At 41.3% G+C, this 18113-nt stretch overlaps 2 protein-coding genes across 2 annotated transcripts; both read right to left on the bottom strand.

Moving 5' to 3' along the window:
* Positions 1–97: 97 nt before the first annotated feature.
* LOC133141451 (desmin) lies at positions 98–2405 on the bottom strand. Its single transcript, XM_061262023.1, has 3 exons — positions 1940–2405; positions 785–1446; positions 98–244 (listed from the first exon to the last, which is right to left on the bottom strand). Exons 1-3 carry the CDS (start codon positions 2403–2405, stop codon positions 98–100), a joined length of 1275 nt encoding a protein of 424 aa, XP_061118007.1.
* Positions 2406–6581: 4176 nt separating this feature from the next.
* LOC133142307 (alpha-synuclein-like) lies at positions 6582–11094 on the bottom strand. Its single transcript, XM_061263454.1, has 5 exons — positions 10750–11094; positions 10484–10513; positions 9004–9146; positions 7813–7893; positions 6582–7115 (listed from the first exon to the last, which is right to left on the bottom strand). Exons 1-5 carry the CDS (start codon positions 10868–10870, stop codon positions 7104–7106), a joined length of 387 nt encoding a protein of 128 aa, XP_061119438.1. The 5' UTR covers positions 10871–11094; the 3' UTR covers positions 6582–7103.
* Between the last annotated feature and the right edge of the window lie 7019 nt (positions 11095–18113).

Genomic DNA, 18113 nt, shown 5'->3' with positions numbered 1-18113 from the left:
GAGGCACTTTAGTACACATGGACATCAATGTTTTGTTACGTTGGGGAAGGGGTCAAAATGTTGGGCGGTTCACTGGAGGCCAAGTTAGCATTTCATTTCAGGACACTCCAGTGTGAAGGGTTTGGGAGGGGACTGATGCCTTTCTCAGAGCAGATTGTGACGGAGGGGCGGGGGGGGGACACCAGGCAGGTATTCTGGAAGCTGTGTGAGTCTCCACACTGCGGGACGCTGAGGTGGTACACTTCTCTGTGACTGCTGTTCCCAGATCTGTAAGGAAGTTTTATGGAAGATTTTAATGGAAGTGGATTTTAACACACATCCTCCAGCTCGGGTGTGCTACACATAGTGTAACTGACCCATGTTTATTTTTGAACGGTCTCACTGGATAGATGGATACTGCAAAGGGAATTAACTATGCAGTTTGCACTGAGTGGTAATCTGCTCTGAATGGCCATAGAATGAGATGTAGCTACTGTACAGAAACATGATTCATAGAAAATGTTTTCTCAATCTAATCAATGGAATGTTGTAATCAAAACGACAATTTCATTTAACAGAATTTACCAATGTTACAACGTGTAAAAATGTGTCCACATTTGTAAAAGAACTTAGGCTTTTTAGTTGGCTATAACTATAACAGTGCTGCAGAAGCACGGTTTCCTATCGCGTCTGAGAGTAGATGGTTCACTGCTTGAGTGGAAAATGTAAAGCAGTCCAAGCACCCTGGAGGGAGTGAGAACAGCTTGGGCTGTTAATTATTCACCTGAAATTATTCGCTGGTCACGACCTCTGAAGAAATGCCCAGCCTCTTCTCCTCCCCCTCTAAAAGCTTCCTGTAGGTGGCGATCTCAGCATCCAGCTTCAGCTTGATGTGAAGCAGCTCCTGGTAGTCTTGTAGGTACTTGCTCATCTCCACCTTGGTCTCGCAGAGCTGGTTCTCCAGCTGGGCGATCGTGCGCTCGAAGCCGGCCACCTTATCCAGGTGGGCCACCTCCATGTCTTCCAGCTGCTGCTCCAGGGCCGCGTTGCGGGCGCGCAGGCTGTCGATCTGGCTCTGCAGGTCGGTCACCTGGTTGTAGAAGGTGCTGATCTCCTGCTTCATGGTCAGCATCTGGCCCTCGTGCTTGCTGGCGTGGTCCTTCAGGGTGTCGAACTTGGTCTTGTACCACTTCTCGGCCTCCTTCACGTTGCGGGCGGCCACCAGCTCGATCTCCGCCCGCATGCTGCGCAGGTAGGCCGCCAGGTCGGGCCGTTCGCTGTCCAGCTCCACGCTCACCTTGGACTCCTCGATCTGCTTGACGAGGTCGGCCACCTCCTCGTCGTGCAGCTTCTTCAGGAACTCAATCTCCGCCACCAGCTGCTCCACCCTCCTCTCCAGGTCGGCCTTCTGCAGGGTGGCGTTGTCCACGTCCTCGCGGAACTCTCTGAGGATCAGTTCCGCCTCCGCTGAACATGGGTGAGGAATTGAACGACACATTCAAGTCCCACGGTGCAAGTCTTAAGTCTTAAAGATGCATATCTTTAGTGAACTTTCAAAATAGGCATGCAGTGTTCTATGATTTAATCTTTGCAGCAATTGTCACGTTCTGGACTATATACTCACCAAGCACTTTATTCTGCATTTTCTAGACTTATTTCTTAAGGTTGGATTGATAAAGTGCTCAGTGAGTGTATATAACAATATTAAACACAATATTTCATTGTTAATTTCAGTGCTGTAGATTTTTGGCTAGGTACTTTCTGAAATTAGCCACCCAAAGCATTTTATAGTACTATTATATATACATTTGAGTAGTAGGCAATGGCTTTTATTTTTGGCTGAAGGGTACATTTAAAATGGGTACAAAGTCAATTGGATTTATTGCACTGTAGGTCCTAATGGCCACTGACAAAGTACGGTTTATAATGAAAAAGATATTTTCTTATCGCTGGTCCTCACCTTTGAGCGCAAGCTCCTCGTCCAGTTTGAGCCTCCACATCTCCACCTCCTCCTCGATGTAGCCCCTCTCGATATCGGCCGCGCCCTTCTCCTTGGTCAGCATCTCGATCAGGTCCCTCATCTCTTTGAACTTCAGCTCGTATTCGTCGGCGATGCCGGTGGGGCCCCCCTTGTAGCGGCTCTTCAGGGCCTCCAGCTCCGCCCGCAGGGCCGCGTTCCTCTGCTCCAGGGCCTGCACCTTCTCGATGTAGCCCGCGAAGCGCACGTTCAGCACCTGCATCTCCTCCTTCTCGTTGGTGTGGAGCTGGTGTATCTCCGTCCCCACCTCCACGGCGGTGCCCTGGAAGCCGGCGCGACCGCGGCTGCTAGACGAGCTCCGGTAGCGGGAGGGAGAGGGGCTCTGCACCCGCATCTTGCTGGAGCCGCACACCGTCAGGGATTTCTGGGAGTAAGACGCGCCTCTCATCTTTGCGGCTTGTTTTTACGGACGCTTTTCTTGCTGGAGAATAGTCCTGTGGAGGTCCGGTGAAGCCCTTATTCTCCCAGTGGGGAAACCCTGGAACTGCCCTTCCCATGGGTTGCTAAGGGCTTTTATATGATCCGCAAAGAATCTTGCGGGCACTCTTGAAACTCGCACATGTTTTAGACATACTTTAAATCTGGATTATGATACTCTACAAAGGCCGGCCCAGAACGTCTCATTAGCTGGCATTGCATTGTTATGGGACACGATAAGTCAGACCTTCCTTCACGCCCCAGTGCCACATAGCATCTGGAGCATGCATGGTGCTATTTTGTACTGTCCTCTCTGTTCTGTAAGTACAGTGCAGGGCAGGGCATTTTGCATCTGTACTGGTGGTGGGTCGACTGTAAGCAACAGATGCATATTCAGTAAACATCAGCCATTCCTAATATCTACCTGAAAATCCTTTAACTGGTGAAGGGGATTTGCAGTGTGTAAAAGCAATGTTCAGTTGGTCATTTCAGTGCTGTAGAGTGTTCAGAAAGTACCTAGCATTCAAAGCATTTTATCTTTTTCCACAGAATTTTTCACAAGGCATATAATACATTTCAAGTCTATAAACAAACATTAATTTACCGTTTAATGTTATTCTCAGGAAGAATCTGGAGCAATGATGAGTCATCAGATCCGAGTGTGGGGTCATCGATAATGGGCTGTTCCCAGCTCTAGGATGCGTGTTAATTTGCAAGCAGGCCTGAGATTTTCCACCCATTTTATTCCACAGAGACAATGGATATCTGCATGCTAACCTGGACATTCTGTGAGTTCATGACAGCCCACTAAAGCTATTCAGTCATAGTGAGTCCCAATACTTTAATTTAATACTACTATTCTACTTTTTTTTCCCCATTTCAGAGCTATTAAGTAGTGTTGGCCATACATGTGCATGTACATTTACCATGTGCATGAAAAAATGTGTAACTTATGGTTGCTATGGGTACCTGCTGCCAACCAAATTGTAATGGCATGACTATGCAAGACATGCGGTGAAATTAGAAAGATTGATACTAGCACTTGGGGGAGAGAGTGTGTTCCTATGCGCACTTTGATGTTGTCTATCATGGCAATTGTGTTGCATGCATGAGGATTCTGGTGCCTGGATTACCTAACTGGTGTAAGGTCAGATAAGTCACATCAAGCGGCTGAGGAGAGGGGCGCCGGTGTAAAATAGGGCTGGGAATCAGGATCACATGAGGACATCTTTAGATATGAGTTTAACTGCTTTAGAAAGTGTAGGTCTGGTCAGAGAGGCTTTTCATCATCAACAGGATGCATGATGCAAGATGATCACGATGAAGCATTTAGCTTTTGGTAAAAGTCCTAATTTCTGATGCAATATGAAAATGTTTAACATTTCTACTTTAAATCCTTTACATTAAGAAGCCTCTTCTCCCTCCAGATGAGCTGACTAGCAGGAGCAGGTTGAAGGAGAATATATGTTAACTGTGCAAATCAACTGTACAAAATCGATTTTGCCATCTTTGAGGCTATACATGTAAATATACAACTGCAGTTCTAAGTCTTCTGTGCAAATGTCCATGTTCTTAAAGTTTGTTTCTAAACATTATTATTTTAGCCCAGGTTTGCAGCAGTGAGGTATCTGTTCAGATATGGATTCCAGCACTGGGGCATTTGATTCCATGTAAAGCCAGCCAGTGTAAACGCTGTTTGTAAAAGTAAGTGGGGGTGGGGGCAATGTTCAGTGAAGAGTTCTGGTGGTTATATACTGGTGTGAGGCAAATTTTCCTGACATGGTTTGGGTGCACGTATACCCTTAGAATTCACGGTTTATACCAATCAACGGTGTAGAGTGATCCTCTTCACCCTGTGCTACAGCATGTCTTTCCTCCAGAGGTGTTTTAAGATGGTGTTGTCCAGGGCACAGGCGGTTGCTAAGTGGAGAAGCGTGACACTGACGTTATCCATATGTCCCACCTTCTCGGTCAGCAGTTCTGGACACTGGCGTCAAGCGTTTGTGGGATATTCTGGAACAATGCCCTGTGCTCATCATTTCATCAAATGGGCAGAAGTCGATGGACTGTCTTATGGACAAATGGTGTTATTCCCTCCGCAAAATAACAGATGCTAGTAATCTTTGCCACAGTGAACGCACCGACTGCATTGAGATAATTTTCTCATTCGTCTCTTCTGGCACTCTTTCCTGGGCACATGCTTCAATTCCAATGAGAAAGTGTGAAAACATCTCCCCCTAGGGAACACAATGGATACATACAACACTATTGTGGCCAGAATAATGGGGCCAGCCTTGGCCCCAGCGATACTCTGAATGCATGCATGTGTCTCTCCGTATAAAATTGCTTTCCCTATGTCTACTGCAAGTATGAAAATACAGTTTCACACACGTAACAAATATTGAGGATATGGGAATTATGTTTTGGTAAGCACTTCTCCATACAGCTTTTATCTTTCCCATTGTTGCCAGGTTATACAGTAATTTCTATTGTATGACCTGGCATGCATCGCTTTATTCCATTGAGCATCATCCTATTCATTTTGCATCTTGTTTCTTCTTGTATAGTTTGTCCAGGCAGACTGCGGACACCTAATCACTCTGAGGACTTTTAAAACCCTCTCCCATTCATGATGCTAAAGTCAGTTATGCACTGCCCAGATTTTCCGGCCAGTCTATGCTGGCAAGGTGAGGATTTGATGTTTGACCATGGACTGCATTTCATTTATTCTACCTAGCGGCACCATTACCTTGTGAATAGATAATGCTGTATTTACTAGTGTGGCATCCTTGGTCTTTGAACGTGCCACTGCACATAGAATAAATTATGCATTGCCTCCTTTATTTACACAAACAAAGGTTACCCATTGAAGATAGAAAATGTACTTTTATCTCCATCGTGTGTCCTGCAGGCATTTAAACATGCATTTCAATGAGACCTCCCAGGGTCCCCATAGGCACTCCCAACGGCACTGTCAAGTGACTTATTGTACACTAGAGTTTAAAACAGATGAACATTAGTTTATCTAATATAGGAAGAGTCAGGAAGGAAAGTGAACGTGGATGGGAGTTTAAATGCTATGAAAAGCGTGTCTTTGAGCCAGTGATCGTCTCTCCTGGTCATGGAGAGCTGCAGGTTCTGCTGGTTTTCAGTGTTACTCACAACCTGAGTAGAACCGTAATTGATCAGTTAAAGCAACTGATCAGTTACCTCAGGTCATCTGGTTTCTTGGGTCTGAATTGGTTGCTGATCTAAATGGTAAATGGTTGACATTTATATAGAGCCTTTATCCAAAGCATTGTACAACGATGATGATTCACCCATTCATGCACACACTAGCGCACAAACGGCGATTGGCTGCCATGCAAGGCACAAACCAGCTCGTCAGGAGCATTTCGGGATTAGGTGTCTTGCTCAGGGACACTTTGACACACCCATCACTCAACGATCTGAAGAAGAAAACAGCCAGCAGCAAGACCAGGATTGAGTATCACTGCACTAAAAAGAAACGCGAATCCATATAAACCAGGGGTATCAAATCTTATTCGAAAAAGGCCTACAGTTTTTTGTTTCAGCCCAGCACGAAAACACCCGGGAGTCTGGATTGAAAACCATGATTATTTGAACCATTAATTAATTTTTTGCATACTTTTTTGTGTAAGTTAAAAGTTATATACTGTAACCGCTCTCATTTTTCATTTGGGCATTTCCCACTGCTTCTAGCAAAAACCATCATGTCCCTGAACAACATTCAAAAATACTGCAGCAGGTCCATGGTTGAATATTGTTTAACAGAATTGAACACATGAACATCAATGGGAGTTCAAGAAGAGGCTTGACAAAGAGGCTAGAGCGACTCCTAGCTGGCGGAGGACTGAAGTACAACGCTCCTGGGTCCTGCAGAGCCAGACATTCAAGGACACACGCTGCCATTTTCCTCGTCAGCCTTTACCCCGTTCACGCGGATACTAGCATTAGGAATGTTGCATTATGCTTTACAAATCATGATGCTCGTTCAGTACAAAATTGTGTTACAAATAATGTAAAAGATCAAACTATATGCTACTTAAATCCGATCCTATAATAACATTGAACACATATACACCCTACTACAGTATCTGAGTATCCAGACAGAAACAAACAAGAATTAAATGGAGTATGCTTATATTTTATTGGATTGAAACAGTGCTTACAGTACAATAGCAATGTAAGTTACAGCACGTTAAAATGTGACATCATGCATGTTCAAAATATATGCAGACACTAGTCTGTAGTGCTGCCAAATATATCAAACATATATCAAACATAGAAAAGATAGAAAATTATGCACACATAAGCATTGCATTGCACCAGACAAAGCAACAAATCAGAAAATATATCCCCATAAATTAGATGCTTTGGTGTAACTCCTAAATATCTATTTAAATGTATTTTTTATTTTAGTCCACAGAGCACACACCGCCCCTCCAGACTATCTGGCCATTCCAGCCTGAGAGGAATCACATACTGTAAAATGGCAGCTGGTCTAAGGGGGGCTCAAAAACCCCACTCACATCAGAGAGAACACCATGACACACGACACATTACACAGATTGACCCAAACCCCGGTTGAGCACACCATGAGCCTGCAGAGCACAGAATGTTTTGCTCATTCATTTGTCCTGCAAAGTTAGGGATTTGCCTGAAATGTAAAAGGGAGAAACAGACATGTACTGTAAGCACAATCATTATACAGGAAAGGCAGAGCAGGTGTGGAATAGCTGTTGGGACACTGCCCAGCACGCATGGGTGAGAAGTCCATTAAATTATTAAAAGTATGGGGGAATAGACTCGCTTAATAATTAAAATTAAAAAAACAACGTAATGGGAAATGCACATAATGCACCCGTTTCTTTGAAGCCTTTTAAAGTTTTGGAACATGACAAGAACAACACTGGTCACTGTAATCTGTCCAGTGAAAGGATTAAGTACACTTTAAATATAAACGCATAAATGGCAATTTGGGCATCAACAGCATCAAGCCCAAATTGTTACACAAAGAGCTTCAGGTGCCCTGTGAAGAGAGTGCTCGGAGTTACACTACAACAGAAATCCTAGGCACATAGGAGCCCCACCATACACACGTTACAATATCCATATGCAGGAGCCTACGCAGAACCCTTGGCTCAGATGTGCATTCTATAGATGGAAGGCTGCATTCAAAAAAGTAATGCCGCTAAACTACTATGCCACACAGGTTTGCTTATATGGTATGTGTTTGTCATGCAAGAAGGCCAAATTAAGATGTTGGATTACATAGATTTACAAATGAAACCAAAATATATTTAAGTGTTGTACGACATGCCTGTGCTAATTAACAGGTTTTTACCGCATTTTACCTCGGGGGTAGAGGTGTTGGAGTGCTCCTTGCACTCCCCTGCACTTTCCGCTGGCTCTTCCGGCGTTTTCTCTGCTTCAGCCTAATCGAAAGATGTGCAAATACAGATGTTTGAAAGTGAGACCGAATTATCTGCATCAATTTGCTACTTTCCATCCATGTGTATTCCACCACGAGGAAAGACAACTTCGCAAACAAGCAAAGACTATGGTTGCTGGCCTCCACAACCTCTTCCTTAAACTAGTAAATTCATGAAAGATATTGATTTTAATTACTGGATCTTAGCAGGAACCAGTTGACCTAAGCATGTTTTGTGAAACTGTAGCAGCAATGTATGGTAGGGAACATAATGAACACCAAAAGTTATAGCCAAATCTTTTGTACTATAACTATATTGTCGCGCTTGGCCTGGTAAACTAACAATTGTGTTTATATTAGCTTGGAGGCAGGAGCTACAATTTCAATATGTAACATCACACACAGCCTGTGGCATCTGCTCCATCTGACATGCACCCACTTCATGTGACACTTAACAGTGGCTACTCATTTCCCATCTGTTCACACTGAGGTCTATAATCGCCTGGCAAGGTTGGTACAATGCCACCAGAATGCATCCCTTCATGGTATCCAATGTCAATGAAAGAGGCAACCGTCAAACTGCATCAGACTTCTTGATGCTTTTATTGTGTGCAAATCATGAATGCGTCTCTCTTTCCTTTTTTTAGACAGACAGGTGGTTATAAGGTAGTTAAGCTTTCTGGATTTATAATATGTATGCTGTATATTCATCTGGGGAAAATGACAGACTATAGGGCCATTGCATATGTATTTTTTTAAAGCTATTAACTAAGAACCCCGTAAAAAAAAAAAGAAGAAAAAAGTCAGTACTAAATTAGTGTGGATTATTTTATTCTGGATAAAAACCAGGTAGAAATTTTCTTGTGACTTGCACCAAATAGCTGGACAGAGGTTGTTTACAGCCCGCTAACTTACTGTTGTTCTTTAAAATGTATGCTGACTGAGATTTAGGAAAGGTACTATTCCAAGATGTAAGCCATTTAATGAAAACACCCTTTTTGACCAGGCAAAATGGATGTTTCAAAAAATAAATAAAATAAGTACAAAGAGAGGCACAACATGATTGAGCATATCAAAATCAGATGTGTGCCCTCACTCACCCCTCACCCCTCACCTGATTGGCTGATTCCTTCTTGACCAATCCAGTTGATGAAATAATAGTACCAGCTCCTTCCACAGTCTTCTGGGCAACATTTGAAACACCACTCGCCACAGCCCCACCCACTTGAGACACCCCAGAAACAGTTTTCACTGCAGCTGTAGAGGAACACAAAGAGCGGTATGGTATGGGTTTCATTGGGTGGTCATGGCCAAAGAACAGAACTGAGTTACTGTATGACAGAGGTACACATCAAGATTACAAACCTCAAAAATCTACCATTTTAAATTAATGAAATTTACAGAATGAGGAAAAATCCCTGCGGGATGCAAATCAACAAATAAATGGACATATTTGTGATTAGACATTGCTTTAATGCTTTAAATAATGTCTACACAAGTCACATATGAAAAATGGGCACTGTAAAGGCATACATTTCTCTCAAAATACTGTACATTTTCTAAACATTTTTGGTATGCACTTCAAAATAGTACTGACTGTTCAAGAGTTACTGACAGGGGCAAAACTGGATGTGAACAAATAATAAAAGAGGGAAGTAAATTCAACTGGAGGTGGCATTTCACCAGACAGTTCAGGATAATATTACATTCCATAAATTAATAACATTTTGGCAGACGCTCTCATCCAGAGCAACGTACAGTTGATTAGACTAAGCAGGAGACAATCCTCCCCTGGAGCAATGCAGGGTCAAGGGGATCGAACCACCGACCTTGTGGGTCCCAGTCATGCATCTTGATCACTACTGTACAGGCCGCCCATAATGCGTATTTTATACATGGTGAATGATGAATTTAAGTCACAACTGCAATAATACAGTGTGGTCTCCACAGTACTACATCTACAGTCTACATTTTTTAATAGATACTACCAAACAATAATGCTATTGAATATCATAAAATGTTTAATCAACCCTAGCACCATTTTAATACATTTCTTAAATCTACTCTTATAGTGTGCCGACTAGTTAATTTAAAACTTGATTATTTTGTTATATGCTAAGGAGACACTGGTTTGTCAATAGAAGTTTTGATTTTAGCTTAAGCAGCAGGGCATTTTCCCCCAGATGAGTGTTCCTAGGTGCTCCTTACTTTAGGGGTGTGTCTCTCACCTTTACTCACTGGATACAAAATCATATTTTTCAATTCATAGAATACCATTTATCTACTAATGGCAGCTAATAGCATTCTATACATTTTAAATAGCTGTTTATATTTAGTAGTAAAATGCATACTTATCCACGGTGTTAGTAATTTATGGATATTATTGCATAAGATATGCAGTAGATCCTACATTACAGATCATGACTGGACTTTTGTTTGATAATTACAGGATTTTTGTTAGTCAACCAAGTATATTCATCCAGGGCATTCATCAAAAGAAAATCTTTAAAATACACCTATGAGGTTTAATAATTAATGTTTGTGGTTTCATATCAAGTATCAAGGACAAACAAATCAATCAATATGAATCCCACCTGTGGAAACTCCTTCCGCCGTTTTGGTTCCTAAGAAACAAAAATCATGAAATAAATAAATAAATTAGAATACCAAGGGCCGGAACTGAGCTGAATCAATTGTGCATCATTCATCTAATACAAAATGTAGCCTGTTCAACGACCCTTATTTTCCGCCAAGTTGAACTACTAACCATATGAACAACAAATAAAATACTTCACGCCTTTTTAAGTGACAGCACGGTAGTACACGTATTTTGATGAATAAATCAAATAAAAACACTTACCCACATATACAACTCCATCCAATGTTCTCCCGGCCACTCCAGTAACTCCATCCTTCGTCTTTTCAGCCACGCACGCAACACCATCCCTCGCTTTACATAATCCTTTCTTTAGCGCCTCCATGTTTGCCCAAATGGTTCACGAAACGCTGTGGAGATGGTGTTCAAATACGTGTAGTTTAGTAGGCGTGTGATAGCGAGTGACCACCCACATTTTCTTTTCATTTGCAATGATCTGGTTTGTCAGGATAGACGCTTTAAATTCTTCCCCATTCAGAATGCAACAGTGAATTCATTTAAAACAAGTATTTCCAGTTTGAATCGTCTACGCCTGTGAAACCAAACACCTGTTTGCGAGGAAGATGACATCCTTTGTGCACTTGGAATTAGTCTACGCTATACACGGGTGTAGCCTATACGTTATCATCTTTATTAAAGTCCCACGTAAAATTATCCTGAGCAATTACAGACCTAAGTAAAGAGCAATAACACACCTAAGGAAACTTAAGAGATTGAAAGTATTTAAAAGTTTGGCTAGCTGATAATAAAGCATGATCATTTCGCTGCGATATTTTCAACCTGTGGATCATTGTTGACATACCTGTTCTTGTCCTTCGCTTAACGTTAGCAATTTTTTCGTTATGTTTAAACAATAACGTAATATTTTTAAAATGTGTATTTATTGTGTGCATATCAGTAAATATATGTGTAATACCTACTGTCTGATTGTCATAAACAGTTGATTCATGCGCTAACAGTTCCTGCATTTAAAATGTTTGAATCGCGTTTTTCCTGCGTGCTCTAACCAGCAAGTGACCGTTGGTTACACACGTCACCCATGGTGATGATACAGGAGCATCTGGAGAATTCCAGTTCTTTTCTTGTAGTTCGAGTTCACTATATAGTCCAATTAATTAAAAAAATGTGGGAACCTCTGAGTTACTTGACTCCAGTTTACATTGTGGTTACATTATACCAGTAGGCTTACAATTCACCAATCAGTGTCCTACCTGTTACAAGTATCAAATGACAGCACTGTCAAGGACACTGTGCCAGTCAGTATTCAGATCAGTCATTGATAATTGTGCAACAGGAAGGAAACAATTTTTCACAATAGTTTTTCCTGACAAATCTTCCTGTTGAACTCAATTGAAAAAATATTAAGGAGAAATAATTATTGTAGTATCTACTGCACCTCTGACAGCAGCAGAGTGGTTTAAGGCCCATTTGATACATTGGACCCTTGATGACTTAAATGTAATGTAATGTAATGTAAAACCATTTAGCCAAAAAATGTATGATACATCCTGTATCAGCATAATTAACAGATCAATCTAGTCCCACCCTCCAATTCCCATAGAGATCCTTTCAAATGCAAAGAGGATTGGTATCGCTTATACCACCTGAAAATAAAATATCCAGACTGATGATATTGATGGGTCACAGATAGGTCACATCAGGAAGTCATGACATACAAAGGATATGCAACCAAATATAAAACATGACTCTTAATTTGACATTATGTTAATTTGTCTCAAATGTTGAAATGGGAGATTACATATTAAAAGTGTTACATGGTGAAACCAAAATGTATAAAAATACCCTTTAATAAAAGCTCTGAGTCTGCACTTCGGCCACAAATTAATTGTTTGATCACAAATAGAGAAAAGAAAGTATTAAATCAGAAAAAGACAAGGTGACCCCAATCCCCCAATAGTGTATGACATTGTAATTCCTTGCATTTGTGAAGGACTAATTTCTAGGGAAACAGCTGGGTGTCACAGATGTTTTTATGCTGCAGAACAGGTTACAGTGAGAGATGAAAGGGTGTAATGAGGACAGTCACTAGGCTACAGGTTGCCCCACACTTAAATGACTCAAAGCTATGAATTTACATCAATGATTTTCACCATGTACAGTGAAGTGAAAAAATATTTGCCCCCTTCCTGATTTCCTCTATTAATGCACAGTTGTTACACTGAATGGTTTCAGATTTTTTATATATGAATATAATGTTAGACAAAGGGAAACTGAGAACAAAAACATATTTAAATTATAATTTAATTTATTCAATGAAAAAAGTTATCACCCTTGTGAAAAAGGTAATAGCCCCCTTAGTTACTCAGTCAACCAATTAGCCAAAATTAATTAAATAGATTCATATTGAACCTTACCATCAGAGTGAATTGGCAACACAGTTTCTTCAAGTGCACTATACCACGATCAAAGGAAATTCCAGGGGAAATGAAATAAAAGGCTGAAGGGTACTTGCAGCAAGACAATGATCCAAAACAAAAAATCAAATCTACATGTGAATGGCTGAAAAGAAACAAAATTTAAGTTTCGCAGTGGCCCAGTCAAAATCCCAACTTCAGCCCAATAGAGATGTTGTGGCAGGACTTGAGTTCATGCTCAAAAGCCTACCAATTTGTCTGAATAAAGCAGTTCTGCAAAGAGTGGGCTAAAACTCTTCCACATCGATGTGAAAGACTTATATCAAGATATTGGAAGCATTTGGTTGTAGTTATTGCGTCTAGTGGTTTTAAAAAATTAAGCCCACCAACTGTGACTGTGCATCTCACTCTAAACAGTGAATGAAAATAAAACCTTTACGTGCCCTCAATCAGGAGTGTAACTCGTTTTGATCCATGAACCCTCACCCAGATTCCCAAGGGACCACCATCATAGGTAAAAAAAAAAAAAGGTTATGTTTATATTGAAAAATATTTCCCCAAATCTATATACGGTCATTGCATCAAGTGTCAAGTCTGACCAGGGACTCCCTGCTGTACATTCAAGGACCCCCTCTAGAAAACCCCTATATCAGTTGCAATTATGTGAGACCGGCAGAACAAACTCCTCTTGTGCATTTTAATGATTTGTTACAAGATAACTGTTATCAGCTTTATTGTGTAAGTTTGGTGAATTTTGTATTGTGTAGCAATCTGAATTTTAATAGATAAACATCCCAATTTGCTAGATTTTTCCATTTGGGAGATGCATTCTTTTAATCCACCGGTACATACTGATATTTAATTGAAAAGCTGTAGTACTTTCCCTGCTCATGGTTACATTTGTGTCTTAAATATTTAGAAGAAAATGGGCTGCTACATTTCCCCTTGGCCAAATGGTGAAGCTTCCACCCTGAACAGTAGCTGCATGCTGTAGCTACAGGAAGCACTGTGGCACAGACAGAGGGGGTGTCAGCTCATCAATCCCACTCAGCTAATACAATTTCCAAACATAGCCTCGAGTGTTGCGTGCATGGGTGTAGGAGGTGAGGTGGAAGCGAGGGGAAACATAGGCTCTATAAATAAAGGAACCCTTCTTTTTCCCAAAAACACTCATGTCTGTTTGGTGGCAGCCACAAAGCTTCAGGCAGTCCATCATGTGGCATCCTATGTTTGTGCACGCACTACAGGATGGAAAACAGTACGACTTGTGATCCCTTGATTGTGGATCCACGAGGTTTGGCAAGCGGAATGAGTGTCCGGGTGGAGGAAGAGGGCTTTTTTTCACCCAGGTGCCTTGCTGTGTCAAAGGAGAGGATAGGGGTGGGCAGCAGGCCTGGCAGGTTGGGATCCCTATGTGGTCGCCACTGTGTTAAAATCTACTGCTGAGAAACAGACAGACTACTTTGGACTGAGCAGTATACTCCAGAGCAAATTGGATTCCATTGCATTTCCATTAAGAAGCAATATAATGTACTGTACACACAGGGTGCATATGCACCAACACTCACACCATTGTATGCCATTTAAGTGTTGATAGTAATCCCATACTGCAAAGCTGCAGTTCATGATCCAAATAAACAAAATGTTGACTGTTAACTCTAACAGAGCACATACGGTTCCTATTGGAATCGTATTTACTCTGTTAGAGTAGCATTAACACAGAACATTTCACAGTGAAGACATGTGAAATGTGCTATAGCTTTAACGTAATCTTTATTAAATGTAGGCTTAACTCTTGCTTTACTAAAGGACTACTTTCCCTGAAGACCCGTTTTGGTCTGCACATCATATTCAAAAGGAAGCAAAATAAGGCAACAATTAATCAGTCAATTAATTTCATATCAGAGCCACTAATGTGTGTTGATGTATTTAGTTAGAACCGGTCCAGAGATGTGAATACAAATGATATACATATCACACAATGTGATTTAGATACCAGGTCAATTACAATACAGAAATTGCATGGTCCTTAGTCTCCTTACAGTGCATGTTTAGGGTTTTATTCGACCAAGGCATTCTGATTAAGTTTGAGATTGTTTTCCTCTGTACCCATCCATCTTGGTGAGTCACGCTGTCCAGCACGGATGGAATGAGAAAAAAAATCTGTCATCTTGCCTTTAGTCATTCTCGTCTGGCCCCCTCTCCCTTCTCCCATGGTTGATTAATATTCCCATCACAGATACAGCACAGTGAATCCCTGTTCCTCTCGCCGACTGTGGAAACATCTCCATGCGTTCACGTCCTCTCCTGGTTTGGCAGCAGCCCTTGGCACACAAACTGTGTACTGTTTTATTATGCCTTGTATAAAATGATAAATGCAGAAAGCACAAAAACCATTTATTTTAGTAAGCCTTTTGTTTGGCCTATGTCTCTGCCTGTTTTTTTTTCTTATTTCTCCACCTAATAATGGATTTCCTTGACTGTCATTGGCAGTCTGGTCCTCATGTTGACAGACGTCAATAGCAAGACTACAAAGGTAATCAAAAGCCTTGAATCAAGACCTGATACTGAAAGCTTTCTTACACTGAGGAGATGGAACTGGAATGAATATACCTGACTAATCAGAAACAACGGAGAAGGCAACTATCCAATGACTTTTGGCCCCTATGAAGGGGGACTATGTACAAAAAGGAATGTAATTCCTACACAGGTCACCCAATATCGATGTAAATCCCCTCAAATTAAAGGTGACAGTCTACACTTTAACCTATTCATCATTTCATTTCAAATGCAATTGTGTCCACTACTGAGACAAAAGAACAGAAATTGTACCACTCTCCAAATATGCACATCCTGCCAGCCGGATTAATGGTTCTCTCTTGTCCTGATTGCAGAGTTTCTCAACCATAGCTCCCCAGTGGGGTAACGACCTCTGCATACCTATAAGAACTGCTCACTCACTGCCCATTTTCTGCCACTGTCTGAAGACTCAGCTCTTTGCTCTGTGCCTTGACTCCTCTCTCGGGTGACCCTGATCTATTGCTTTTTTCACCAGTTTTTTTAAGCCAATTATTGTACTTTAGTGTAGTCTAATCTAGGACCGTTGCAGTTTTATTTGTATTTTTCTTTTGTTCACATTTGTATTTATCTTGGTTCCTTCCTGACTTGGCCATGTGTATTGGACATAATGTCCATGGCTGTGCAGCTGATTATTTGTGAATTGTAGCTTATCCAACCTGTTCTGTAGTCGTTCTAATGACTTTGATATGCACTTTTTTGTTGGTCACTTCAGACAAAAGCACCTGCTGAATAAGATGTAATGTAATGTGTTTATTTAAAAAATATGTGCATGTTTTGGTGCCCATTGTTGCTGCCACCCTTGATATAATGCAGAGAAGCATGCCCCCTCCAAAGCATGCCAGCTGTCATCACTCACACGAAGATGCAGTGCCACCTTTATGTGCTGTTTTTCACTCATCTTCTAAACAATACGTGTGTGTGGTTCACAATTACCCTTAATCCTCCAATTATACTGAGTGGAACAGTCACCGTGTGCTGGCTGTCACAGGTCTATAATTAGATCTAAGAAAGCTGACTGCTACTGCACAATGGAGAAAAACAGTGTTGCGTCCCATTAGTATAGGACATCCATAGTAGTTTTGTGTCTTAAAAACTGTATCCATCTGAGCTCACATTAATTTGGCTTAAGAGCATTTTGATGCGTATTTGTCATTTACATACTGTATTTGAAGTTATTTATTTCATTTAATTCATTTGTTTTAAGAAGATGAACAGACCAGCTTGCAGAATGAGTCCTGGCAAACTCCCATCAAGAATAATTTTTGCCTCATCACAAAGGCCAAGGGTTAGCACTAAGGTGTGAAAGGAAAAATAAAATAAAAATAAATAAATGAAGCAATAACCAGAGATTGAGTCACACTGATCAGAGCATACCAATGTTGTCAGATGGTCAAATACCTGTTACGTTCAGTACAAGCTGTGGCAAGCAGAGTGTACTATTGGAGCACAGAAAACAACTCTGCTGTCTAAATACCTGGCCCAATTCCACCTGCTGTCATGCTCATTTAACCATTTGAATGCTTCACGAGAAGCAATACAACTAGAAACCCTACTGCATTGTAACTCCAAAAAAGTAATGAAATAAATAAATAACGTATAATGTAATGTAATAAATTAAATAATGTAATGATGGTTACCCCTGTAGGCCATGAACTTGAAGTTTTGCTTGAAATTTCTATGCATTGGAGACATTGTCCTAGAGAGAATCAGGGCAGAGCGTGGTATAAGAAACGACTGCTTGTTTCTAACCTCTGTAGAGTAGAATGTGACATTTGTGCTGTACACCACCTCAATGCCATGGATTAATGAGAAGGGTGACTTGTCCCGGTCCAGGAGAGGTGAAAAGGTTTCCTTAGATGCAATAAATCAAATAGCCTCTCTCAGGCCCAGGGCCACTCAGTTCTCATACTGTGATCGGTCAGTAGTGGAAAGTAGTGGCCATGCCTAAAGAGTGGGTGACACAGTCATGAAACAATCCCCAGGGACCTGCAGAAGCTGGGCTTCAGGGCCTAAGTTTAGGGGACCCCAGAGTCCCCTAAACTTATACAGATGACCCATCCGGAAGAATGGTTGAGACTGGCTGAGACAGGTTGAGAGTGCATACAATCTGGCAAATGCAAAATCTTACACTCTTACACTCTTACACTTGCTATCCCCCATCTTATTCCTACGGAAGACATTTTCCTTCTCTTTATAACTATATATATATATTAAGGGAGAAAAAAAATCCAAACATACATGGCCCTGTGTGAAAAAGTGATTGCCCCCCCCTGTTAAAACATAACTTAACTGTGGTTTATCAAACCTGAGTTCAATTTCTCTAGCCACACCCAGGCCTGATTACTGCCACACCTGTTCTCAATCAAGAAATCACTTAAATAGGACCTGCCTGACAAAGTGAAGTAGACCAAATGCTAAAGAAATTCAGGAACAAATGAGAAAGAAAGTAATTGAGAGCTATCAGTCTGGAAAAGGTTATAAAGCCATTTCTAAAGCTTTGGGACTGTGGTGCGAACCACAGTGAGAGCCATTATCCACAAATGGCAAAAACATGGAACAGTGGTGAACCTTCCCAGGAGTGGCCGGCCGACCAAAATTACCCCAAGAGCGCAG

The sequence above is a fragment of the Conger conger genome, chromosome 12 (genome assembly GCF_963514075.1).
Source record: "Conger conger chromosome 12, fConCon1.1, whole genome shotgun sequence".
Lineage (NCBI taxonomy): Eukaryota > Metazoa > Chordata > Actinopteri > Anguilliformes > Congridae > Conger > Conger conger.
This window is presented reverse-complemented; position numbering and strand designations above follow the sequence as displayed.

Bases quoted from the DNA above. Each gene is read 5' to 3' on its own strand.
- LOC133142307 (XM_061263454.1), bottom strand. From the start codon at position 10,870: ATGGAGGCGCTAAAGAAAGGATTATGTAAAGCGAGGGATGGTGTTGCG. The intron at 9,147-10,483 runs GTGGGATTCATA...GTTCCTCTACAG, and splicing joins GGCGGAAGGAGTTTCCACAG to CTGCAGTGAAAACTGTTTCT. The intron at 7,894-9,003 runs GTGAGGGGTGAG...TCTTTCGATTAG, and splicing joins AGAAGGAATCAGCCAATCAG to GCTGAAGCAGAGAAAACGCC.
- LOC133141451 (XM_061262023.1), bottom strand. From the start codon at position 2,405: ATGAGAGGCGCGTCTTACTCCCAGAAATCCCTGACGGTGTGCGGCTCC. The intron at 1,447-1,939 runs GTGAGGACCAGC...ACCCATGTTCAG, and splicing joins CGAGGAGCTTGCGCTCAAAG to CGGAGGCGGAACTGATCCTC. The intron at 245-784 runs GTGACCAGCGAA...GCAGTCACAGAG, and splicing joins TGGGCATTTCTTCAGAGGTC to AAGTGTACCACCTCAGCGTC.